At 57.7% G+C, this 26,445-nt stretch overlaps 1 protein-coding gene across 2 annotated transcripts in view; it reads left to right on the top strand.

The window, feature by feature from the left end:
* The window catches only part of FBLN5 (fibulin 5), a 71,858-nt gene that overhangs the window by 33,531 nt on the left and 11,882 nt on the right, over nucleotides 1–26,445 (top strand). For both annotated transcript variants that reach the window (XM_055132005.1, XM_055132004.1), the window contains exons 5-9: nucleotides 12,858–12,980; nucleotides 16,350–16,466; nucleotides 20,211–20,330; nucleotides 24,747–24,869; nucleotides 25,855–25,981. In XM_055132005.1, coding sequence (XP_054987980.1) covers nucleotides 12,858–12,980; nucleotides 16,350–16,466; nucleotides 20,211–20,330; nucleotides 24,747–24,869; nucleotides 25,855–25,981 — 610 coding nt within the window. The remainder of the gene's footprint in view (nucleotides 1–12,857; nucleotides 12,981–16,349; nucleotides 16,467–20,210; nucleotides 20,331–24,746; nucleotides 24,870–25,854; nucleotides 25,982–26,445) is intronic.

Below are 26,445 nucleotides of genomic sequence, written 5' to 3' on the forward strand. Positions count from 1 at the left end.
CCCAGGAAGAACTACCAATTATGTCCACACATGTGTTTTATATTGTCAATTTGTGCACCAGTACCATTCAGTATGGATTATTAAAGCTTTATAATGTCTTATTACCTAATAAGACAGGTTCCTCTGATTTCTTCTTCAAGATTCATCTTGGTTCTTGGTAGGCCAACTGCCTTTAGGGAAAAAACAAAACAACTCTGTTCAATCTTTTAAATCTCTGCTGAATCTGTGGAGGAATTGCTTTCTTGTTCTTAATACTATTGTCGCAGCCCTTTGAAAAATATGTGTATAGCAAAGTCATACCTATTTTATTAGCCACTTTCAAAGACTCAAGTTTTGGCTTTGTTGAGCTCCTCTCTTTTATTTTTTTCCAAATTTTACTTAATGTCTGCTCTTATATTTATTTATTTATTTATTATCTTCTTTCTAATTTTGTTTCTTTGTTCCTTTCCCAATTTCCTTGGTTTTTAAATAAAATATTGGGGGGTTGGGGGTGCCAGAGCAATAGTACAGCAGATAGCACATTTGACTTGCACACAGCTGACCTGGGTTCAAGCCCAGCATCCGATATAGTCCCTCAAGCCCCACCAGGAATTATCCCTGAGTGCAGAGCCAGGAGTGAGTTCTGAGCACTGCCGGTGTGTGCCCACCACCCAATTAGTTATTTATGCTTTGGGGGCCATACCCAGCTTACTTCTGGCTCTGTGCTCAGAGATCACTCTAGAAAACTCAGGGAACCAGATAGGGTGTTGAGGATCAAACGCCTGGGCCGACTGTTTGCAAGGCAGACATCCCACCTGTTGTATCATCACTCTAGCCCCCTTTCCCAGTTTCTTAAGCTGAATATTTATCGCATTCATTTTAAGACTCTTTTTTCTTTTCTAATATTAGTACGTAAGACTATAGTATATTTCCCTCCATGTCATACAGGCTTGGATATGTATTACTTATGTATTACTTTCACGAAGTTCTGTGGAGCTTCCTGATTGATTGTGGTCACTTCTTGCGGTCTGGGATTTATTTAGCGATAAGTTTGAAAATCGTACCTATTTGTGGAGGTCTGCATTCTTCATTGATCTCTCACTTAATTACACTGTCATCAGAGCATATGATCTGTGTGATTCTGATTTTGTAAAATTTGTTTGGAACATGAGTCATTCGCTTTGGTATCCACAGTGCCTTGCATACGGCCAAGAATGTAGACATTGTTTGGTAAATGTTTGCCCATCTAATGAACGACAGATGAATGAATGTCTAGCGACCGAGCAGTAGAGGAATTATCTCTTTCTGCCCAGCCAAGAGTTCCAATCTTGCCAGCTGCAGCATCGTCCAAAATAGCTCTGCAAATGAGCCCTCCAAAATCTGTTCACTCCCTTCCTTCTCTGGCTGGGAGCAGACTCGGAGTGGATGAATGACAGCCGTCTGCAGACCTGGACAGGAATGAGCACAGACCTACCTTTGAAAGTCACAGATTGGGGCTGGAGCCATGGCACAGCGGGTAGGGCGTTTGCCTTGCACGTGGCCAACCTGATGTTCAATTCCCAGCATCCCATATGGTCCCCTGAGCACCGCCAGGGGTAATTCCTGAGTGCAGAGCCAGGAGTGAACCCTGTGTATTGCCGGGTGTGACCCAAAAAGAAAAAAGAAAAGAAAAAGAAAGTCACAGATTGGGATTGCTGCTTTTCTTCTTATTTCTCCCATAACCTGAAAAAAAAAGCATTTCTTCATTCTAGACTGCTCAACTCTTCATGTAATGATGTTTATGTATAATAACGGATGCCTTGTGGGTTGACCAGAAAGTAGAAGATAACCTCATTGTAGCCCCAATGTTTGTTTCTCAAAGTGGCATCAGGTGAGAAGCCCTTGCCTTCCTGAGGTCACCCCCTTGCCTCCTGCTTCCCCCCTGCTCTGTATGGACAGATCTGGCAATAGAGATTTGGTCTGCACACCATTCTCCTACTCACACTTCTGTCTTTTCTTCTTGCGTCCTCCAGAGGGCCTCCGTGGCCCTTCAGAGGATAAGGGATGACCGTGTGTGACCAGGTGGGGTACTCACTGGACGATGAAGGATCAGATTCATCAGCCTTTCCCCAGAGAAGGGACCCAAAGATTTGTTTTCAGTAGAGAAACAGGCTGAAGAAGACTTGCCTCAAAGCCACCATTAAACTCATGGAAGGTTCTGGACTGGAACCTACCTAGTCTGGGTTTTTTTTTCTTTTTTGGGTCACACCCAGCGATGCTCAGGGGTTATCCTGGCGGTGCTTGGGGGACCATATGGGATGCTGGGAATTGAACTCGGGTCGGCTGCGTGCAAGGCAAACGCCCTACCCAGTGTGCTATCACTCCAGCCCCTAGTCTGGGTTTTGATGTTGTTGTTTGTTTGTTTTTTTGTTTGTTTGGCCACATCTGGCAGTGCTCAGGGCTTTCTCCTGTTTCTGCTCTCAGGGATCACTTCTGGCAGGTTCCAGGGACCATATGGGGTGTCGGGGATCCAATTCAGGTTGGAAGGCCAGTGCCTTTCCCACTATTCTATCTCTCTAGCTCTCATTCCTTTTTTTTTTAAATAAGGATCATTTTCAGCAATGATTTTCACATCTGGGGGGCCACTGGCAATGTGCAGGGGTGGCAGGTACCTGGTTTCAGGGATTGAACTCAGGACCCTGTACTTAATAGGCTGTGCTCTGCTCATTGGACCTCCTCCTGGTCTTCATTCCTTCTTCTGGACCTCTCCCTTCCTCTCCTCTCCTTGCTCTTGAAATGAGACTGTTAATAGTCCACGCGGACCGAGAGGCACCAGCCACTGACTTTCAGCCTTTATCACGTGGCATCCTTCCAAAACCTCGCTGTCCTGATTTGCAAACGAGGAGACCCACACTTTCAGGAACGAACACGCCAACAACAGCGAAACCTGCTTGCAATTGCACTGCTGGAAAACAAGTGAGGGTGGCAGAAGTTGAAACTCTCCTGACTCGGAGCCTGTTCTCATCCTGATTCGAGTTGCCCTGGGCACCGCCCATGGTCAGAGAGGCGGGAGGTGTCCAGCCCTCGGCTCCTGCTTCCCTCTTCCACCCCACCCCTCCAGGCCTTCGTCTTTCTCCCGCTCTAGCCATCTTCCTCCTCCTCCTGCTCTCCCACCCAGGGATATCAGGACGTTCCTTTGTGGAGAAGGGCATTTCCCGGCACCTGGGCTGTGGGGCCGAGTTAAGCATCTCTGGAACAAGGATGCTGCGGCTGGAGCATCTTCTTCCTGGGGATGTTGTTTCCATCCCCCGGTCCATGCTGTCCTGGGGTGGGAGCAACTCACAACACTCAGGATGTGATGTGATGCTGGAGCAGGCTTTTATTTCCAGAAACTGCCTTTCTTTTACTGTGGCAAGGGCACACCACCTCAGCTTTACCATCCGAACCGTTGCTTGTTCAGTTCTACGGGACATTTGATTCCGGGAGCTCTTTTCCGTTCTTTCCTCCACACTGAATTGGGATGATCTGGTCCCTTGTCTGTCCCCTCCTGGACTGAAATGGACAAGGCTCCCGTGTCACTGACCCGTGAGCAGCTAGGACCGACAGGGGCGGCTGGGGGTGGGGGGAACATGTGTGGCCAAAGGACCCCCTCGTTGTGGCACTGGGAGGTAGGGCGAGTGTCCAGTGAGTTGCCTGTCTCCATGCTGTCCTTCCACTTCCCACCTCCCCCACTGGAGAGCCCCAGGGTCTGTGGGGACCCCAGAGGCAGGGGGTGAGAACAGGCAGCCACGTCCCCTCCACACACAATCCTGAAAGTGTTTAACCGGTTCAAATATTTATCTTAAGTTCAAGTCAATACGACTGAACTCTGACCAAGTTCAACAGGTGGGGTAGGGAATGGGGCATGGCTGTTTCAGTCCTGAGCTCTTGGGGTGTGGCCCTCACCTCCAGGAGATGTGCTTCAGCCCCAGCCAAGGGGGCAGTGTCCCCAAGGCCACCTCGTCCCATCCCTTTGATTCCCTCCTGCCTTTCATCTCTTCTTCCTGTCACCTGTGGTCTGGCCTCTTTCTGAGAGGAAGCTTCTGTGGATATCTCCAAGGTGCCGAGGTTGTTAGCTAGCGATGGGTGGAAGGGAGTGTGTACACTTTGGACTCTTCCAGGAGTGGGGGGTGAGAGAGGACCCTCGCATCCGTCAGGAAGAATGATGGGGATCGGGCTGAATGAGGTACCTTCCCGTGCGGTGCACCGGCTGACCTACTTCTCGGAGCTAGTTATGTGGAGTCACTTGTCTCTCCTCTCCTTTGTGTCCAGACCTCCCAGAATGGGGCTGCGGAGAAGGAACTGCGCCCCAGGACAGTGTCAGGTGGGAGTGGGGTGCGTGGAGGGGAGTGCGGTGACAGAGGTGGGGACCGGCAGGCCGGAGGGATGAAAGCACGTGCGCTCTCCCAGTCACGCTCCCTCCTGGATTCCAGGACTGGGTGGGGTGCCGAGTTTGCACACCTGGCTGTGTTCCCAGCCAGCACTCCTAGCTGGCTTTTTTCTGTTTTGCTTTTGTCCCCAGCCCCCAAAATAGATTTGCTCTCCCTGGCGATGCCCTCTGCAGGCCAGGCCAGAGGGGCCCGCCCCCTCTTCTGTTCTCAACATTCTGCACGCTGGGGGCCCCCAGGAGGAAGGTGGAAGCATCCCGACTTCCTTCCTCAACCCCCACTGGGCCGTGTCCCAGCCTCTGCCGTGCAGGACACGTGCAGACAGACCAGCCTTGGGGGGGGGGAAGTCCTGGGTGGGTGCTAGTAGAGGCCAGGGGTGAGGCCCTGGCAGCGGCGAGCTCTGTCCCCAGAAACCCCTCAGCCCACCCCCTGCCAGAGCACAGAGGAAGCAGGGGTGGGGGGCTGCACGGGCTTCTAGAGCACCCCGGGCTCCTTCCAGGGCTTCCGAGAAGTCCTGCTGGGAACTTCTAAGCGCTAAGGTTCTGCTTGGCCGGATGCTCGATTCCGTCCACTCTCACGGGGGCTCTGCGCTCATGATACGGATTTGCACGTGGTGGCAATCGTTTAGCCTCAAGAGCCTGAGGCCACGGAGTCTGGAGGGGTGTTGGGGGCTGTGAGAAAAAAGAGGGGCCTTGGCCAATTTTTCCCAGGCAGGCGTGTGTGGGGGTAGGGAATGAAGGGAAGGGCTTGGTGACATGGGTCAGCAGCCAGGACTAGAGGAAGACGGTGATGCCGTGGGCAGAAACAGCTTCAGGAGGGAAGAAGAAGGGGGCTCCGGGCAAGAAGGTCACGGCCCGGGGCCCTGGGACCCTGGGGATCAGGGCACTGGGGTGCAGGGGTGGGAGGGGCGCTGTATGGGCCAGTCCCCTCCAAAGGGGCTCCCTAGAGGGAAGAGCAAGGCCCATCACTCTCCCTGCCCCAGTCCCAACTGGACTCTGGTGATTTCTGCGCTATTTGGGAGGATAGAATTTCCAAGAGTTTAATTTAAAGCCGGGGAACCGCATTCCTGCAGAAGAAATGCAAATCCCCCAGCGGCGAGCAGGAAGGGGTCCCCTGGGAAGGTGCATGATTCCCCAAGGCACCGGGACACGCTCTCATCCCTGTGAATGGCTGTGTTGGGACACCCGAGAAGCCGTCTCAGACCCGGATGGCACCGGGAAGTTCTGTACTAAGAGTTGCTTTAAACCTCGCCCGCTGGGACCGGAACAGGAGCTGAGGAGCACTGGTCCTGATTCATTCTGCACCCTATGCCCCCCCCAAACCCCAGCACTGCTGAGGGGTAGCACCACTGGGGTGGGGCCCAGGCACTTTGGTTAAGACACGCAGACGCTGATGAGTTTGGGTCTGGCGCTGAGGGAATCCAGATGGCTCCATGCTGCAAGTTGGAGTCATCTGGGTCGGTGGACTTTAGCCATCGCTCTGGGGAGCGGCCCAGGCCACAGGTGGGGTGGGGGGTGGAGAAGATTGAAAACCACCAGTTTAGATGACTTTGACAGGATCCAGCTCTCCAGGTTCCGACTCCAGACAGGCTGGTTGAGTTGTGGGTAGCGCAGTTTGGGAGGTTCAGATCTTCCCCGTCTGGACGGGCGCAGACGCTTCCTCTGCGGAGGGCCACGTGGCAGGCACTCTGGAAAATGGGAACGGAGCTGGAGCTGCACAGCTGTTTGCTGTATGGTCACAGTCCTGGCCAAAGCCTCATGCCCTTGGACAAACACCAGTGTGGGTGGGTGGGAGCCAGCTCCAGAGTTAGGGCATGTGCCTCGAATGCACCCAGGCAAGGGCCCCCTAGCAACGGGGCGAGGCCTCGGCATCCCGGGCCCCACAGAAACAGAGCATCGCATCTTCTGGGCCGAGCCCTGACCTGCAGCCTGGATAGCCGAGAGCCGTTCTATGACCCCCAGGTCTCCTGAGCACTTCTTGACAGGCTCCCCACAAACACACAAAATACATCCCTTTTCTCTTGGGATATGCGGGTACAGGACCCTCAAGAAGGAACTTGTGTGTCATCTCCCCCAGACCCCCACACCCACACAATCGAAGACCTGATTCCTGCCTTGGCTCAAGTGGTGTGCAGTTGCCCTGCCCGCCGTGAAAGCAGCTGATGTCAATCAGCTTCTGTTGGCCAAGCACTTTGGGTGAAAGTGAGACCCCAGAACCAAGCAATGGGGTTTGCATTAGATACGGGGCGCGTTTCCTATACTTGGGCTAGAAGAGACCACTCAGGACCCTCCTCCGGCTCTCACTTTGTGGCTTCCGAAAGGAAGAGGTCGGAGCCAGAATTCCAGCTGGGTTCATCTAATTTTTTTTTGGTGCTTAGGAAAAAGGACCACGTGTTCCTCGCCTATTAGAGGATGAGAAAACTTTGTATTCTGTATTTCTTTCTCTTTTTAAAAAAATTTTATAATGTGGTTCATTCCTGGTACCATTACAAGAAAAAGCCATTCCAGGACCAATATTATCTATAAATGTAGATGTAAAAACTCTAGAAAGACTATAGAATCAAACCTTGTGGTATAGTAAAATTTGATCCAGTGGGATTTACCTGAGAAATTAATTTAGTTTGGGATTCAGGTAACTATCAATGTATAAAGTTTTTATAGATTAACAAAGAAACGTGGATATGCAGTGGATAACGGGCAAACATGCAACGTCTCTTCTGGAAAACGATGGAAGCAGACATAAAGTGTGTCTAATGTTCATACGTACACACAACTTAAAATATCCTTACTGGTGAACGTTTAGAAACCTTATCATCAGAATTGGAAGCAGCACACGGCTGATTGCCTTAACCAGGAAAAAATTAGAATTTTAGTAGGGCCTGGCCAATGCGATAAGACGAAGATTGTGAGAGAGAAATTTTGGACCGTGTTCTGGATCGCTTATCAAACTCCGGGCCCAGTGCTGTAGACGCACAAAAATCTGGATCCTAACCATTGCCAGGGTCCATAAACCTCCCCCCCCCCAAGCCCCTGGGAGTCCAGCAAGCAGGGACGTTTCCAGCCGAGGCCTGCGTCACTCAGCAGGTGGGTGGGAAGCGGGCTCGGGGCTGGGCTGGCCCGGCCTGGGCTGGAACCCGGCCCTGAGCCAGCTCAGCGGCGGGCTTGAAACTGGCTGTAATCAGCGGCTGCACAGGAATGTTCCATTGTTATTTTCTTCTTATCAAGCCCCATTAGTTTGAGCAAAAAAAGGGACCCAAAAATGGGCTGGGAAAATGTATTATTTCACTGGGTAAAAATTTACTACCAAGGAAATGATTTTTACTGTATCAAAAAAAAAAAAAGGACCCTTTGGGAAAGGGTCACTTTCCCCGTTCTCTAGATTCTTCATTTCAGGGCACACAGACCCCCGGTTCGACAGCGAGAGCCCCTGGGAGGCCCAGAAAGGCCTGGACCTGCTGTTCTCACCTCTGCTCCCCGTCTCCTGCCTCATGCCCGCCCGGCCTGACTCCAGGTGGACCGAGGTGCTAACCCCTCCGGCAGCATCCTGAACCCTCCGTGTATCTTTCCAAGGCCCCAAGAACAGAGCCTGCCCCTTCACTGCTGTTAGAAATGACAGCTGTCCAGGCAAAGGGACTGAGCCAGGCCACAGGGAGGGAAAGTGAGGCAGGCGAGATGCCCGCGGAGGCCAACAGCTGGGACTCTCCGATAGCCAGTGGCCAGTTCTTCTTCTTTTTTTTTTCTTTTTGGGTCACACTGCACGATGTTCAAGGGTTCCTCCTGGCTCTGTACTCAGGAATGACTCCTGGCGGTGCTCAGGGGACCATATGGGAAGCTGGGGATTGAACCTGGGTCGGCCGTGTGCAAGGCAGACGCCCTCCCCGCTGTGCTATCGCTCCAGCCCCCAGTGAGCAATTCTTGCTCAGAACTATAACCCGGATTTGGGGCCAGAGTCCAGTCACACCCAGCTCAGCCCCCAGGTTCTTCGTCTTCCTTTTTTTTTTTTTTTGCTTTTTGGGTCACACCCAGCGATGCACAGGGGTTACTCCTGGCTTTGCACTCAGGAATGACTCCTGGCGGTGCTCGGGGGACCATATGGGATGCTGGGGATCGAACCTGGGTCGGCCGAGTGCAAGGCAAACGCTCTACCCGCTGTGCTATCGCTCCGGCCCTCGTCTTCCTTTTAACCCAATCTTCCTTTCTGGCAGAGGATCCAGTCTCAGCTCTTTTTGCCATTTTCTTCCCCTTGTGAGCTCTGGTTGGTCCTGGAGGTCGTGTTCATTTCAGAGGGCAGCCGGCACCCAGGGCAGGATGAATACGAGGCACCACCAGCCCTCCGGGGCTCCCCGCTACCTGCCCCCTACACACACTTGGCTCCCCGGGCCAAACTTGCAGCCGTTGAGTGGCGGCTGTTCTCTCCGTGCTCTCCCTTACTTAGTCCGGGAGATTCCACACATGTTGTGGTCTCAGTTGTGGTCTAGAGGCAACAACCACAATTCTGCGCTGGGGGGCCTCTGTGAGGCCCTGGAGAGTGGACTTGAAGGACATCCCTCATTGCTGCTAACACACCCATCCCAAAGCACACAGGGCCCTAGACACCGGCCCACGGACACCCCGGGACACTCCACGGTGTAGCCGTGAGACCTTCCCTCCTGTGAGGCGTTGCCCACAGTCTAAGGTCCCAAACGCGCACCCCCAGGAATTCCAGCCCTCCGTGGCCCAGAGAGGGCACAGGGACGATGAGGCTGCTGTTCCTGATGGCGTCTCCAAGGGAAACGTCGGCATTTATGTGAATACTGGTGTCCGGGATGTAGGAGGGTGACAGCTCAGAGCATGGCCCAGGCCCACTGAGCTAGGCAGCAGCCCGGGCAAGCCGATTTCTTCTCTGGATGAGCCGCAGGTTCTGGGGGTCCACTGAGCTCTTCCTTCCAGCTCAGGTCCAGGGTACCGAGGGGGGAACCAGGACACGGTTGCTCTGGTGCCCTCCTTCTAGTGCTCAGGGACACAGGAGGGGTCAGGAAGGTGACAGGGGCCCACCTGAGTCAAGCCTGCTTCCAGGACCCCCAGTTGGAGGCCTGCAGGGACCTCCTCTCTCCCCCGGTCACAGCCGTCCCCGTAGGAGACAGGGACGGAGCAGAGGGAAGCAGGCTGACCCCTAGATGACACTGACCAGGAGAGGCCCTGCAGGGGACCGCGGAGAATGACACAGACGCGGAGAATGACACGGACTCCGGGTTGCTGGAGCTCGTGCCGCTCCACCAAGGCAGGAAGAACACGTTGCCAAAGAATGTCCTTGGAGTGGCTGGATGTATTTTCCCTTCTGTCACTGAAGCCGAATGTATTGAATGTGAGCAGTTCAGCTGTGACCAGGAATGTCAGAGTGTGTGGGCCCCGCTCGGGGAACCCACCGCTCAGACACTCCTCCTTGTAGCTCTTGCAGGTGTGAAAGCTGACAGTGGGTCTGCGGGGGGGTGCCGGCAGGTGGGCGTGAGGGGAGAAAGACCACAGAACGGTCTTGTCCGCAAGTTGGCCGGGAACAGCTCGCCTGGGGCGGGGGGTGGGTGGGGGGGGGCGAAAGGCTTGCGTGGCACATCCTTGGCCCATCCCTCCCTCATTCGCCCGGCAAATGCTTGGCCACTTACTTAGCCGTGGATATGGCGTAGGACTAGGTAGGTTCGGAGGCTAGAAAGCCGAAACCAACAAAGACCAAACGAAACTCCAGAGACTTACTGAGATCTCGTATGTCTCCGCAGTTCATTGAGCCAGGTAGGGGGGATTTATAAGGGTTGGGTTTGGGGAAGCATGTCGTGGAGACAGAAAGGTTCAGGGGATGTGGTAGAGTTTGGGCTGAGGGCAGGGGACGGGGGGAGATGAAACCAACAAATACGTAAGTTGGTTCCTAGGCCTGAACACTCCACGGGAGACATGTGGGTGCACATTCAGGCCCTCAGACCCTCCCGAGCCCCCCCCAGTCTAGCTCTCTCGACTGGGCTCTCGGCCCCCGGGCCAATTGCCCAAACAGAGACTTGGGAACCCTTGGCCACCACTATTCTCGAGCACTCTCCTCCCCCGGGGGTGGGGGGGTGCTCCCTCACCCTCTCTTCCTCCCGGGGCAGAAAGCAGAGCCCACATTCCTACGGCAGCGGTTCCCAGGGTACAATTGCTCAGTCCCTCACGCCTGCCGGAAACGGGCCCATGTGCGGAGGCCGATAGCAGCGTGATTTATTATCGTGGGCTTCGATCTGGCCGTCAGCAGGGCAGCTGCCGGCCAAGCATTATTTGCCAGCACCCCTGCGAGGTGGTGCAGGCAGGCGGGGCTGGGGCGGGGGAAGGCCCAGGCAGCTGGTACGGCCCAGAGCGGGGTGGGGCGCTTTGCCCCTGAGGCCTCCAGACATGGGTGGAGAAAGGCTGCTGACCCCCTGGGGACCCACGTTCCTGGAGGCCGTCCAGGTCTGGAGGGTGGGAGCCAGGTCATTTGGGGGCAGGGTGAGGGTAGATCCGAGCCCTCAGAATTGACCTCCCGTGGGTGGACACCGGGCAGGGAACTCGAGGAACTACTGCTTACCTGGCAGAAAGTGTCACCGGTCACTTGTGCCCACCCTGCCAGCTGTGGCAATGCTGTGACTACACACAGGCTGTACTCAAGGGCCGGACCCCCCCCCGAAACTCCCAAGGTGCAGTTACACTTGCCAAAGGTGGCCCATTCCTTGGGGCAGTGAGGGGTGGGGGACAGAAGCAGGAGCTCGGTCCCCTGTCCCCTGTCCCCACTCACACCTGCTTGGCCCTGTCCCCTGGCCACTGTTGATGCTGCACACGTGGGTTTGGAGGCAGCCAGCAGGGGCCTGGGCTCACCTCTGGTCTTACTGCCCAGAGCTTTCAGTGCAGGTTCCGGTCTGCAAAATGGGTATCGTGAGAATAAATACGGTAACAGGCGAGGGCTGAAGAAGTTACCGTATTTATGTCACTTAAGTTATAGGCAACTCCGGGGCAGTGGGTTACAGCGCTGTGACTTCTTCCCTACCGCACCGTGGCTGGCTGTTGGCCCAGGGGGGACACAGAGTGACCTGGGCTATAGTGCTGCAGGGACTGTGGGGACGGGCTACCAGGTGCAGTGGGGGCAAGGGCGGCGGGCACTGAACTGGCCGGCTGGGGGAGGGTGCAGTGTGGGGTCCTAGATTGATGCTTAGGGTCAGACTCTGCCTCCAGGGCAAAGTGAGAGCGGGGTATCGGGTGGTCCCCCGACACCAAGGTGCTGGGTGCTCCTCATAAAATGTGGTGCAAGGAGAATGGAAGGAGGATTTGTTTTAATTTAAACTAGAAGAAGAACAGTATTTGTTTTTTTTTTTTAAAAAAAATTGGATAAAAACAACTGAACAATTAACGCACCCAGAAACATGTCCCCCACAACAACCAGCAATGATCAGGTCAAGGAAACTAAGAGGTAGTTATTTATTTGGGAGGTTGTGGCCCCACCTGGCAGTGCTCAGGCAGTACTCCTGAGTCTGTGCTCAGGGATTACGTCCGTCAGTACTCGGGGTGGGGGGGGGGCCATGTCATACAGAGCGAGTGCCTTCATCCCTAATCAAGAGGTGTTTGTCGTGGGGTTCTTTGTGTTTTTTGAAACGGATAGACCTCGAGCCAAAGTTCTAAGGGGGGAAAAAAAGAGAAAACTCTAATCAGTAGAATCAGAGATGCCAGAGGTGAAATGACAAGAGGAGCCTTGAATGAGAGGAGGAGACCCCGGGAACCGTGACCCGGAAGAGCTGGCCACACGTTCAGGACTCGTTCCTGCGGAAAGCATCAGTGTCCAGCGCTGCCCCCGCCCTGCCCAGCAAGATGGGCAGTGAATGCCATCGGGCTCTGCCCTCGCCCTGGGAAGCACCTGCTCACGGCGTGCCTCGGGGTTGAGTTGAGGAGAGAGAGCCTCTGCGGGCAGAAGGAGATCAGCTCTGGAGTGAGGCGAGGACGGGAGGGCGCCGGGGCTTCCTGAAGGGACCCGAGGCCCAGGCTAAAGGATTTTCATGGACGGAAGCCATCCAGCGCTCGCAGGGACCCTTCCTTCCTTTTCTCCTTTACGCTCTCAGCTGTGTTTATCCTGGCTCTGTGCGTGCACACAGTAGGCCCACCTCTTGATGGACACTGACTAAGCCCCGCACAGCACGTCTTTCTAACTCAGTCAGGGCCCCAGGCCCCTGCTTGCAGGAAGGAGGGGAAGAGGGTTGCGGAAGGGAACCTCTGTGTGGTTCTTCTTGTCGAGGCCAGTTTCCCTGGCAGGTTTCCGGGGATCAAGCTCAGGGAAGGTCAGTATTTGGGGGGAGGGTGGTGTAGGAGGGGGGGAACTTCCGTGGTCTCGGATGTCAGCCAGGTGCATCCTGCACTGCCTCCTGACGGGCCAAGCAAGCGGCTCGCCGGCCTGGTGACTCCAAGGCGCTGGAGAGAGGTAGGTAGGTGACCTCCTGTGGCTTCTGTCTTCCAGACGTGGACGAATGTGCGACAGACTCCCACCAGTGCAACCCCACCCAGATCTGCATCAACACGGAGGGCGGGTACACCTGCTCCTGCACGGACGGCTACTGGCTGCTGGAGGGACAGTGCTTAGGTAACAGCTCCCGGGGCTCCTGGGCCTTCTGGAAGGTTCTGATGGGCCAGGGGTATTGGGAAAGTGGGTAGGGGTGGGGTGAAAGGAGATCATGCTTACAGGTCATTCCCCCTGCCCCCTTTTTATTGCTTTTTTTTTTTTTTGGTCACACCCGGCGATGCACAGGGGTTAGTCCTGGCTTTGCACTCAGGAAATACCCCTGGCGGTGCTCAGGGGACCATATGGGATGCTGGGATTCGAACCCCGGGTCTGCTGCGTGCAAGGCAAATGCCCTACCCGCTATGCTATCGCTCCAGCCCCCCGCCGCCCCCTTTCTAAAATCAGCTGTTCTCCACCACGCCCGATCATCATTAGATTTTTTTTCTCTGCGTGTGGTTTTTGAGGGTGTGTGTTGGACCTTCCTGTCGTCAGGGGGTTGATGCCCAAGGCAGGACGTGATGGCGGGGAAGGCTTTCGGTCCAGCTTCGAAACCAGACGAAGAGAAGGAAGCACTGGTTTCCCAGAGACACGTTGCCGGTCTCACAGGCAGACCAGGGGATTCTGATGAGCTCACCTGTCTCCTCCCAAGTCTCATCAGCATCCCCCTCCCCACCCCAGCCCCCAGCTCCAGTCAGCCCATCTTCTGGGGATCTTCCAAAAGTTTGTCACGGGGACTTCTCATGGGCGATGGGATCATTCTGTTTATATATTTTTTTGGGGGGGAAGGGGGGCTATTTCCTTTCCTCCCCCTGGAGCCAAGAGAGTGAATTCATAGCAATCTCTAGCTGTCGTTTCAATTTCTGTGTCTAGGGTGTGATTTCTGCGCTGTGTTTGCCTGGAATAAGCCCTGCCAGTTTAGATTCTCTTAGACGCAATTCTCTTGCCTGCGAGTCGGGCCGGGAGGAGCCGGGAAACAAATCCAAACAACCTCTTGGAAGCAAACACACCAAACATTTCAAGAAAGGTTCTTCTCTCCAAGCCTCTCTTGATTGCGGCTGAGGTCAGGTCGGCTCCAGAGTCCTGTCTGAAGCGCCCTGCGGCTCCGATAAGCCGGCTTGGATGGGGCTGGGTGCCCCCCCCAAGGCGTGCCCCCCAGAGCCCGGTGGGTGAAGGTGCCTTTCGCTGCGCCTTTTAGCCAACCTCGGCGCTTATGGAAAATCTGATGCTCGTTGAGTGGCACATAAGCAAATTGCTGTGAGTTATTTGAAGGGAACTTAATATGTAGAATCTCAGAGCTGGAAAGCGTGTTGGATATTATGTCATCCGACGTTTATAGAGCTGGAAACGGAGACCCCCAGGGAGGAACATGTTTGCCAATGCCCTGCAGGTATTGGGATTGACAGCTCTCCTGTGCCACGGGCCAGTTTTTTTCACCACAAGGGGGCACTAGAGAGACTCAAGGTCATGGCTCGTCCCTCCCCCCCCACCCCACTCCCTCTACCCCGCCCCATCACTGCCCAGTCAGCTGAGGGGTTCTTCCTCTACCTGAGAGTGGATATTTTCCGGTAAGCTTTGGGAGCGATGCTTCTGGAGACCCAGGGTGGCACCACCGGCAGTTTCTCACAGCCCGTCCCCGAGAGAGACAGCTCCTGCTTTCAAGATGCGACTTCTGGGACCAGGACAGGAGTTAAGGTGCTCGCCTGGCACAGGGCCTGACCTGGGTTCAATCCCCAGCACCCCAGATGGTCCCCCAAGCACCACCAGGAGTGATTCCTCGAGCACAGGAGCCGGGAGTAAACCCCAAGTACCGCCAGGTCCCCCCCAAACCAAAAAGTAAAAACAGAAATGCAAGTTCCATGGCCATACCCCAAAGCCCTCTGTCGCCCCCGGGGCGTTGCTTGTGCAGACAGTGGTTCCAGGGCATCCCGGGCAGGGGGGGGTCGCTCCTCTCCCCATCACCTCCCGCCAGCCCTCAACCACTCCCCGCCCCCAGCTTCCCTGGGCCACAGTGCTCCCTGAAGAGTGAGCAGGACCAGCCATGGCACTCACCACTGCTCTTCCCAGCCCCTGCGAGCTGAGAGCTGCCGGGTGGGGAGTGGCGGGGTGGCAGGGCACGGCGGGACGAGAAGGCAGGGTGCAGTGTCTGTGGAAAGGCGGCACGTAGGGGTCCTTGCGGACGGCACGGCAGACCCCTGACACAGAGACGGGTTCTGGTCTCCTGAGCACTGGTGGAACTGGGGCGTAAGGGGGGACTCGGCCAGTCCAGCAGGAAGGGGTGGGGGAGGGGGGGTCCGGAGCATTCCAGCTCTGCTCTGGACGAGAGATGAGAGATGCAGGCGACTCTCCCCGCGGGATTGATCCCGGGCATCCTCGCCCACTCATCTGCTCCGGGACGAGTTCTTCAGCTCTCGGACCCGGGGTGTCGGCCAGTGCTTTCCCAGCAACCTCAGGGTCCCCGGGACCCCCCGGCATGCGTCAGCAGGGCGGTCCTGTTCCTGGGCTGCAGAGAGCCCCCAGAGGGGCACCTTGCTCCAGCAAAGCCGGCCCAGCTTGGAAGAAGCATGTCTACGCAGGCTGATGCCCGCAGCCGTGCCGGGAGTTTATCCAAAGCCACCGGGGGGGCCCGGAGGCTTCCAGACTCTGCTTCACCCCGCAAGTCCTGGCCGACCCCACCGCCTGCTCTGACAGCTCTGATGGGGCGTCCCGGTGGCCGATGGAGGGCAGCCGGGAGTTCTGGTACTTCAGGCTGACTCGTCCCTTCCTGCGGTGGTCGAACATTTACGTCGAATCAGAGTTGGCCATCGCCCTGGGATGAACCTTAGCCTTGGATCCAATCCAGAGGCCACCCCGCCCAGCACCCCCATCTACTGTTTTATCTTTTTCTTTTTGCGATGCACAGGGGTTACTCCTGGCTTTGCACTCAGGAATTACTCCTGACGGTGCTCGGGGAACCATATGGGATTCTGGGAATCGAACCAGGGTTGGCCACGTGCAAGGCAAACGCTCTACCCGCTGTGCTATGGCTCTAGCCCAGCACCCCCCAGTCTAAGCAAGGACGTCTTCTGTGACTTTCAAGGCACATTCTAGGGCTCACGGGATAGAGACAGGTTGGGCACGATGACTGGGGGGTTGGCGCTCAGAAGCTGGCAGGTCTCACCATCACTGGCCCTTCCCGGGCATGGTAGAGCTCAAGCAGCACGAATCCACTGGCTGCTCTGTCCTTTCAACCGGGTCGCAGAAGAAAGGATCCTGGTGTGCACGCGACCGCATGACACTCCTTGGGTATCGGCTGTCCCGAACAGGAACCCAGAGGCAACTCTCAGCGGGGGGGGGGGCATGCCTGGACCCCTTAGCCTGGTCCCACTTCAGAAGGTGGCGAGGAGAGGAGGTTGGGGGGTGACCTCGGTGAGGGGAGGGATCCTCTCACCCCATTGCCTCTCTGTTCCCTAGACATTGATGAATGTCGCTACGGGTACTGCCAGCAGTTGTGTGCCAATGTCCCCGGCTCCTACTCCTGCACCTGCAACCCGGGCTTCACTCTCAATGAGGACGGAAGGTCTTGCCAAGGTATGTGCCGTGGGCGACCCCTCGAGTCGGCCTCCAGCCTGCGTCGCTGGGAAGTGAGCTTGTGGACGTGGATCGCGGCCCCTCATCCCTGCGTAATCCACCCCCTTGGCTTCCAGAAACCCGAGATGGGAACGGGGGTCCTGGGAGCCCCGTGCCCCAGAGCCCTGGGGACGGGGGACGGGGGTGGGTAGCCTCTGTCCCCTTGCCGGCTTTCAAGGCTACTCAGAAGCGTCTCGTCTCTCCCGTGGCCCAACTCCAGTTCCTGAGGCCTAAAGAGGGGACACCAGGAAGGGCTCCAGCTGGGGTCCCTGGAGGAAGTTCTCACGCACCTGCACCAGAAGGGGCCTTAGCAGAGTCAGGGCTGGTGGTAGCGCCCCCTACTGGCCCACAGCCTTCCCCACCCAAGGCTGCACCTGGGACCCTTTCTGATTTTGCTGTGGTGCTTTCAAGAGCGTTAAGTGTCGCTCAACTCCTTTGCTAAGTCCCTTTCTTCTCTCTTTAATACGCTTTTCTATTCCTCTAACTCAGAGACAGAAGAGACCAGGTGAGCCAGGGGGGCTCCATGCCTCTCCCAGGGCGCCCGGGAATTGGTGCAAACCCTGCCCCCACCCCGGCTCCTGGCCCGCCGCCTCCCCCGCCCCGGGTCTCCAGGCCTCAGAATGAGGCCTTTGTCTGGGGCCCGCCCTGGCCTCCCAGGGTCCCGTTGTTCCTTGTCACACCAGTTGGCGGCCTGGCGGGCGGCCCCAGAGGTCGGTGGTGGGTCCGACGTCTCCATTAGTCTGATGGTATCATCCTGGCCGGGTAAACAGGAAGCCATCCGCGCTCAGGAGTCTGCTCCCGGCCGCTTTGCTTTCTAAGTCTCCCCTCCCAAACTGGCCCTGCCCATTGTGCCCAGAAGCCTCAGACGGGTGCCCTGCGCCGACGCCCGGCGTGCCCGTGTCTCGGGAGCTGGAGATGAGGAGGCTGATAGAGCAGGCCCCTTCCTGCCCGCCCGCTGCTGGGAGCAGGCGCCGGGCGCTCTCTCGACAGCCGTCAGCGGCTTAGGGCTTCTCGGTGCCAGCCTGCCACCCCACGGCCCCCTACCCCCACCTCCCCCCTCGGCTGGCCCAAGAACAGCCTCCCAAGAACAGCCAACAGTGCGGGGTGCGGCCAAAGGCTACCTGTGTCATTCAGCACCGCCAGGGGCAGGTAATGCGGGTGGTGCCAGTTCTGCACGGGCCCCCCCGGATTGCATCAGCAACGCCTGCAGGAGCCGCAGGGGACGGATGCTCCCGCCCCCCCCTCCCAGCCCCCCAACCTCCTTCGTCCTCTGTTCATCTCCCTGGACCCCAGCCAGAGTCTCAGCAGGAAGGCGGGTTCAGAGGGGCTCGGCTTCCCAGAGGGCAGACAAGGAGGCTCAGAAAGGTGAAGCGACTTGGCCAGCCAGAGGTGGGAGGCTGGTGAGTTAAGGCCCGGGGGCCGCCATCCTGTCCTGTCCGGCAAAGCTGTGGGTTGGGAGGGGAGATGCAGTACCCAGAACTGGCAAGAAAGCACCCCAGGGGGCAGGACCTTTGTGGGAGGGGATTAGCCGCTCCCTTCCGGCCAAGCTTCTCAAGGGAAAGTCTTTCGCTCTGAAAACACTCAGGTCTCTATCCTGAGTCTTAAGAAGGACTTGATCCAGGCCTTGGAAGGGTGTGGGCATCCTTCCGGCTGGAGCTCTGTCGCTGGCTTGTGGAGCCTGGGCATCGGGGCACTCCTTCCTCCCCCCCCCCCTTCCCCAGACTCCACCAACCACCAACCGTGCAGTGCGGAGAAACCCTGAGCTCTGGAGGGACAGGTGTTAGTGCAGGGGTAGGGATGCAAAGACAGGAGGGGCGTGAAGCCTGGGGCTACCCCCACTTCTGTCCCCAGCACCCACCCCCCCAGCTCATCGGGTCTTGGGTGCAGCCCCAGAGGGCCCCGAGCTCTGCTGGGTCCTTCCCAGCAGCCTCCTGGGGCCTCACGTTGAACGGCCAGCCCAGCCGGCCAAGGGTCACCCGGAGTGTCCGCTGGGCCCCCGATGGGGAGTCCGCCCCTTCCCGTCTCCCACAAATCCTTGAGCATCATGGGAAGAGGCGGACTTGTGTTTCAGTCCCATCGATGCCTTTGTTGGCTGAAGATTACACCTCCCAACCTTTAGACAAGTGTCCTCTTGATGGAAACTGGTGGGCAACGAACCACACACCCTTGAAGGCTTTTGGTCTCAGGAGCTTGGACGCTCGTCTCCCCACAGGAAACCATTTCCCCCTCAAACCAGCCAATATACTGTCACCCCTGAAAAACTCCCCTGGCCCTGTGTGGCCCCCGATTCTCCTGCTGGACCCAGGGGACGGGCCCTGGGCCCACAGCTCACCGGGGAAGGGGCCTTTGTAACCAAACCTAGAGATGGGGATGCTTCAAAAATAGGACTATTTTTTTTCTTTTTGAGTCCTACCCAGCTATGCTCAGGGGTTACTCCTGGTTCTGCACTCAGGAATTACTCCTGGCAGAGCTTGGGGGACCATATGGGATGCTGGATATCAAACCCAGGTCGGCCGCGTGCAAGGCAAACGCCCTACCCTCTGTACTATCGCTCCAGCCTCCAGGATTCTTCTTCCTCTTTTTTCTTTTTTTTTAATGATTCTAGAGGCACAAGATAAAATGCTCGTTCAGTGGGTTGCTGGAGGGCTCTCTCGGCACTGTGTCCTCACTGGTCAGCGGGAACAAGGGTCCCCATCTCTTAGATGTGCGCCCACCCTTCCCGAGGGCCCCTCCCCTTCCACCGGGACCAGCACCCAAGGCCCCGTCTCTAAATAACACCCCACAGGGCAAAGTTAGGACAGAGAAAAGATTTTCCTCTTAGATGGAGTCAGGGCACAATTCGGTTTAAAGCTGTAATAAGTAGAAGCATTGTTAGCATTGTCGTGATGCTTTTTCTCTTTTTATAAAACGTTAAGATACATGGGTAGGAGCAAAAAGCCACGGGTTGGGTGGTAGGATGCAGCCAATCAGCGGCCTTCAAACTTCCCACCCCGCGGGCTCCTGGCCTGCACACGCCCACAGTCCAGCAGTTAGAACCACGAGGGGAGATGAGTGGTCTTCAGCCTCTCCTTCTCCTTTGGGGGGCTGGGCGTGGGGTTGGCCATATCTGCTGTGTCCAGGCTGACTCCGTAGCCGGCTCCCCCCAGCTCTGTGCTCCGGGCTCACTGCTGAGTACTCAGGGGCTCCTCTGCACGCTGGGGGCTGAACTGCAGCCAGTGCCTCCACCCTGTACTGTCTCTCGCGCTCCACGCTCGGCCCTTCCCCACCTGCAGGCTGGCCCCCGTCCCCGCGCCTCTCAGGGATAGGCAGTGGGAACCAAGCGGTAGAGCAGCAGTGGCCGGCCTCCCTCCATGCCGGGGGCCAGCACAGCCCCGTCCCTGGCAGCTGGACACGGCTGCACCCAGGGACCGGACAGCACAGACGTGGTGCAGGGAGTCCCGTGGCTGAGACTGGAGGCAGGAGTCCGGGGAGCGGAGAGGGCTGAGGGTTGGATGGGGGTGTGGTCGGGGCGCCTCCAGGAGGGGAGTCCAGAGGGGTGCCCTGGCTCTCTGGCACACCCTTTGGGGTCTGAGCTCTGGCCCTGATGGGTCCCCGGGCCCTGTCCGGCCCTGCTTGTGGCAGGTGCCTTGTTTCGCTCCATGCGTGAGGTGGTTGCTGCGGGGTGTGGGGTGGGGGGTGGCGGGTGACATGCTCGGCTTTCCGCAGACGTGAACGAGTGTGCGGCCGAGAACCCGTGCGTGCAGACCTGCGTCAACACCTACGGCTCTTTCATCTGCCGCTGTGACCCGGGATATGAACTGGCGGATGACGGCGTCCGCTGCACCGGTAATGACCTTGGCTTGGGAAGAGGGACACGGGGGCGCGCGGGGGCGGCCGCGGGCTCCCTTCACAGGTGCTTCCTCTCCAGGCCCGGCCCCGGCCCAGGCTTCCTGGAAGGGGCGGCCCATGGTCACTGGACCCCGTGGAACAACCCGGGCTGCTCCCTTCGGGGCGTGAGATGGGCAGACGGGGGCGGGGAATCCGCCTGGCCCCCTCCACTCTGCCTGGGTGCGAGTGCTCCGCTGCCAGCACGATGCAAGGGCCCTGCACGGCCGGTGCGTGGAGCAGGCAGGGACCCTGGGGGACGCGATGCCGCAGAGGGCAGGGCTGTGGGGGGACAGCCCCTTTGTCCAGGTCCTCAGTTCCCACATCACGGCAAGAGACAGGCGGCTGAGTGAGCAGGACGTAGCTGAGCTGAGCTTTCCTGAAGACCCCCTCAGGCCTGAGAAGCGCTGAGTCCCACCCCCTAGCGGGCCTCCCTCCCTCCCTCCCTCCCTCCCTCCCTTCCTCCCTCCGGCTTCCCTCCCTCCTTCCCTCCCTCCTTCCCTCCCTTCCTTTTTTCCTTCCTCCCTTCCTTCCTTCCTTCCTTCCTTCCTTCCTTCCTTCCTTCCTTCCTTCCTTCCTTCCTTCCTTCCTTCCTTCCTTCCTTCCTTTCTTCCTTCCATCTTCTTTCCTTCCTTCCTTCCTTCCTTCCTTCCTTCCTTCCTTCCTTCCTTCCTTCCTTCCTTCCATCTTCTTTCCTTCCTTCCTTCCTTCCTTCCTTCCTTCCTTCCTTCCTTCCTTCCTTCCTTCCTTCCTTCCTTCCATCTTCTTCCCTCCCTCCCTCCCTCCCTCCCTCCCTCCCTCCCTCCCTCCTTCCTTCCTTCCTTCCTTCCTTCCTTCCTTCCTTCCTTCCTTCCTTCCTCCCTTCCTTCCTTCCCTCCTTCTGTAAGTGGTGACACACCTGTCCCCTTTAGGCACCATCTACAGTTGTACGTGACCGTGGTCTGATTTACTGAAACGGGTCCAGAGTTTTCTGAGTAAGTGGGTGGCTCCCTGGGGCGTGAGGATCACTCGGCTTTGCAGAATGGAGCCTCTCCTAATCCTGCCTCCACCTGACCCGGGCCGTGCCCAGGACTGTGTGACAGTGTCACTTGGGGCCCCCCCGGGCCGGGAAGCCTTGCACCGCACCAATCTGTGACAGAGCGCCTCAGAGAGATTAAATGTCAGTCCCGGAATCCTTCATATAAGAGCCTCGATTGTGCAGAGCTACTTCCTCCCTAGACTTCAGCCTCGCCCCCAGGAAAGCCCCGGGGAGTTGGGCCTTCGGGCCGGGCCATGTCCCAGGGTTTCCAGCGCCCCACAGGTCCGATGAGGCCCGGGGGCAGAGCTGGACCGCGTTTCCCTGGCGGGTCCCCAGCCCGTCTCTCAGTTAGTAACTAGTCAGTGATGATTCCCAGAGGCCGCCGAGACTCAAGCCGACTGGTATCCCGGAGTCATCACGGTGGTTCTCTCGGAAAGGAAGCATCGACAGTGCTCCGGGAGTCCCTTGGGCTTACAGCTGTGGCGGCTGGGCAAGGAGTTTTCTGTTGCCCCCTCCCCAGAGAGCTCACTCCTCTCCCGTGTTCACCCCACTCTCGCTTTCTTTTCCTTTTTTTTTTTTAGTTTTTTTTTAAGAACTTAGTTCCGTTTAATTTATTTACTTATTAGCCTTTTTATTGAATCCCTGGGAGAGACCACTGCAGAGCTGCTCATGGCTGGATTTCAGTGTTTCAGTATTCCAGAAGGGGAGGGTGGGGGGCACCTGGGGACACTGGTGCCGGGAGGGCTGTGCTGGAAAATGTCTGACTCCCACTGTGTAGTGCTCAGAGAGACCTCTGCGTGCCACGGATCCGGGGTTCCAGGCTCGCAGTGTGAACCCAGGAGAGTGGCCGTCTGTCATCTCTTCTTCCTTCCCCCATTCCCATCCCCAACACACACTCACACACACACACACACATACATACACTCTCACACACACTCACATACACACATGCTCGTGCACACACACTCACACACATATACACCTACACATACTCACACACACTCACACATACACATGCTCACACACATACACACACGCTCACACACATACACTCACACACATGCTCACACACATACACACACGCACATACTCACACACTCACACATACACATGCTCACACACATACACACGCACATGCTCACACACTCACACATACACATGCTCACACACATACACACGCACATGCTCACACACACACACACACACACACACACACACACACACACACGCACGCACTCCCAGTGCCAGGGTCAGACCCCTCCCGTACAGGGGGCAGAGGCCGGCCTCTGCTGCCCTCCCCCAGGAGCTCTTCCCCTCTGCACGCAGCCCCTGTCCCTCGCCCTCCGGGACTTGCGGAGCTGAGCACAGCTGGCTCCCACGGGGGCACAGTGCAGCCCGTGGGTGCGGGGAGGCGAGAGGCCAGGGTGCAGATGGGGGCTGCCTCCCTCTGGCTGCTGGGGGCGCCCAGTGGGAGGGGCTGCCCCTCCGCTCCTGCGCCAGTGGGCCCTGCTCAGTGCGTACCCTCCCCCTCAGCCCCACCCTGACCCCGCAGCCAGCCCTGCTCACTCCCGTGGGGCTCTCAGGGCCACCGGTGCTCTGCAAGGACACCGTAGGGTGGAGTGACCGGGCTCCCGTCCCTCCTTGTTTCGGGGGTCCCCCGCCCTTGTGCAGTGCGGAGCACTGGGCCCCCTTCCGAGGGTGAGGGTCCTGAACTCAAGCATCCTGTTTGGGTTTTTCTTTATTGAATCACTGCGAGTGACGGTTCCTAAGCTTTCACGTTTGAGTTTCAGTCGTGCCATGATCGAACACCCATCCCCCCGCCAGTGCACATTCCCCACCACCAGTGTCCCCAGTATCCCTCTCCTTCCACATCCCGCCTCTCCCCGCTTCTATGGAGGCAATTTCCTTCTTACTCTTGTTCTACTTTGGGGGCGTTATGGTTTGCAATACAGGTACTGAGAGGCTGTCACGTTTTGGCGTTTGGTCCTTTCTCTACTTCCAGCACACATCTCCCACCCCGAGCCATCCCCCCCACCATCATTGACTCAGCGATCCCTTCTCCACCCCAGCTGCCCTCTGCCCCAGCTCACGAGGCGGGCTGCCAGCCCAGGAGCCATCCTCCTGGCCCTTGTCTCTACCGTCCTTGGGTGTCAGTCTCATGTTATCCTTCAAGCATCTGCTTCGGGGCTTGATTCCTAGCGAGCTCCTGGTTCCCGCCGCGCCTCCTGGAGGCCTGGGCAGATATTCCTGAGAGAACAGGCGCAGACACAGAATTGCTGTGCTGACATGGGCCGGGGGCACCCGGGCTGTGGGGGACACCCAGGAAGCAGCATGGGGCAGGCAGGACAGAGCCGCTGCTCCTGGGCTGCCTTGGCCTGAACTTTTCCAGCCGCACCCACGTTCTGCAGGCCCCGGGGGTGGGGGTGGGTGGGTGTGAGGCAGCCGGCGGGGAGCCCTCGGGAGGCCAGCCACCGTGGCCTGAGAGGGACAGAGTAATCCAAGGACATGTCACAGGGGGAAACAAGGGAGAGCAAGCTTTTGGGAAACAACAAATGAAAGAAAAACATTTTTTTTTTTTTTAATTTTTGGCCAGCTGTCGGAGCGAGGCTCGGCGAGGGCCGCCCTGGCCAAACCCTGTGTGCTGAGGTTTCAGGTTTTCGGGAATGCCTGCTTCCACACCGCGGCCAGTGGGCGCACACTTCACGCCCCCGCCCGGGCGGCCAGAGTGGGGTCCCCTCCCCTGAGCCTCACGGCCCCTGGAACGCTGAGGCCAGCACATCACCAGCCCAGTCCCCCAGGCCTCTGCAGAGTTTTCTCTCTCAAGGACCATTTGACACAATGACTCCTCCTATGACACTGACCCACCATCACCCCCGCCCCAGCCCACCCCGCCCGGCCTCGTCCATAGGTCCCGCTTAGTTGGGAGTGTACGCAGAGAAAATCCTGTTTCTCAATGTGGGGGCCGGACCAGGACAGTTGATATTGCCCTGGCCGTGTGACTGGGAGCTGGTAAATTTGTGGGGTGGGGGGCAGTGGGATGCTAGAGACAAGATCAGTGTTCCATCGGCCAAGACCACCTCCCCACTGGAGGCCGTGGGAGTCCGCTGTGGATGGACCTGATCCAGAGGGAGAGAGAGCCTGGGGTTGGAGCGGCGTCAACTTGGGGAGAATTCTCTAGCCGCAGGAACACCGAAAGGAGCCGAGGGTTTCCTTCGGAGGTAGTGAGCCCTCCGTGACCGGAAGCATTCAAGGAGCAAACGGGCAACGAAGACGTTGCCTGTCATGCCGTCTCCTGCGAGGGGTCTCCCCCTCCCGGGTAGTCTGTGATTGTGGGTGACCGTGCGGCTTCTTCCCCACAGACATGGACGAGTGCAGCTTCTCGGAGTTCCTCTGCCAGCACGAGTGTGTGAACCAGCCAGGCACCTACTTCTGCTCCTGCCCGCCTGGCTACATCCTCTTGGAGGACAACCGAAGCTGCCAGGGTAAGGCCGTCCAGTGGGCCCTGGGCGGGACAGTGGGGAGAGAGGTGGGCTCGGGGCGGGGTGTCCCCTGGCTGGCCTCTCCAGGGTATCCTGTGCGCCTTGGGACAGTGTGTGCGGCTGCTGGTGTCTTCAGAGTGGCAGGCCCCAAGGCTGGATGATCCGGTGGGTGCCTTCCGGATCATCCCCCTCCCCAGTGTCCTTTGGCTCCAGAGAGGACACGGCCACTCCCACTCCAGTCCCCAGACCGGGGGGACTGTAGCCCCCTCCTCCTCCACCCTGCAGCTGTGAGAGCCTAAGCTCTGTCCTGCTCAGGTCTGCCTGGCCCAGGCGTGTCCTCGCTGTCCCAAAGGCTAAATGGTCAGCTCTTCTCCATCCCTGTGTGGGGCTCCCACCCCTCTCCCGCCGAGGGCCAGCACCCCAAGCTGTGAATGAGGTACACTCATTCTGGTTAGCTGTTTAGCCAACGGGGAGACAGATGTTGACCTATGACCTCCAACTCTTGGGACCACCCTTATCCCCACACCAGGCAAGAATTCGCCATAGCAGTGCCAAGGCTTAGGATCAGTGTGTGAACCAGATGCAGCCTTCAAGATTTCTGGGGGTCTCCTGCCCAGAAAAAAAGGGAGCGGGAAATGCCCGCTAGGAAGGCACGTTCCACAGCATCCCCTCTCGTTCCGGCAGGTCCTCAATCTCAACCTGCTGCCCGGGACCACCTGCTTTCTTCTCTGGCATTCAGCCTCCATGGTCCATGTGGCCCCATGTCACTTAGATAGCACGTGCCCAGGGCCCAGTGGGCACCGTGGCCGGCAGCTGCCAGGTTGGCTGGCACGGCTCAGAAGTCAGAGCCAGCACACACACACACATACACACACACACACACACACACACACACACACACACACACACACACACACACCTGTCCTCACGTAGTGCCTGACCCGGATAGCGCCCCCTGCCTCAACCTCCCGTCTCCCCTGTGTTTCAGACATCAATGAGTGCGAACACAGGAACCACACCTGCAACCTGCAGCAGACCTGCTACAATCTGCAGGGGAGCTTCAAGTGCATTGACCCCATCCGCTGCGAGGAGCCATATCTGCGCATGAACGACAAGTGAGTCGGGGGCTGCCCCGCGGGAGGGCGGGGCAGGGGCCCTGGCCGAGTGGCCGAGGTGGTGGTAGTGTGGGATCAAAGAGACTGAATCGTGGGCATCCTGGCAACTCCTGCCCAGGAAGGGGGAGCCCTCTCCTGCTACCAGCCGTGTACAAACACAGATAGACCCAGGTATGTGCACACACGTACACGCGTACACGCACGTTGGCACCTGTGCACACATACTCGTGCACCCCCTGTTCTCTGGCCAGAGCTTGAGGGAGACGCTCTTGCAGCTAAGCGGTAGAAGCAGCCTCACGAGCCTCCGTTCCCTTCCACGTTCTTGTCCTGGACACGTGAGAACTTAGATTCGAGCTTCTCAAGAGTCATGGTGTATAGCACGCCCCCCATACACACAAGCACACACACACACACAGACACTTCGCTCCACCCTGGAAGATGCTGGTTCCGTGGGCCTGGACGGT

The sequence above is a fragment of the Sorex araneus genome, chromosome 3, assembly GCF_027595985.1.
Source record: "Sorex araneus isolate mSorAra2 chromosome 3, mSorAra2.pri, whole genome shotgun sequence".
Classification (NCBI taxonomy): Eukaryota; Metazoa; Chordata; class Mammalia; order Eulipotyphla; family Soricidae; genus Sorex; species Sorex araneus.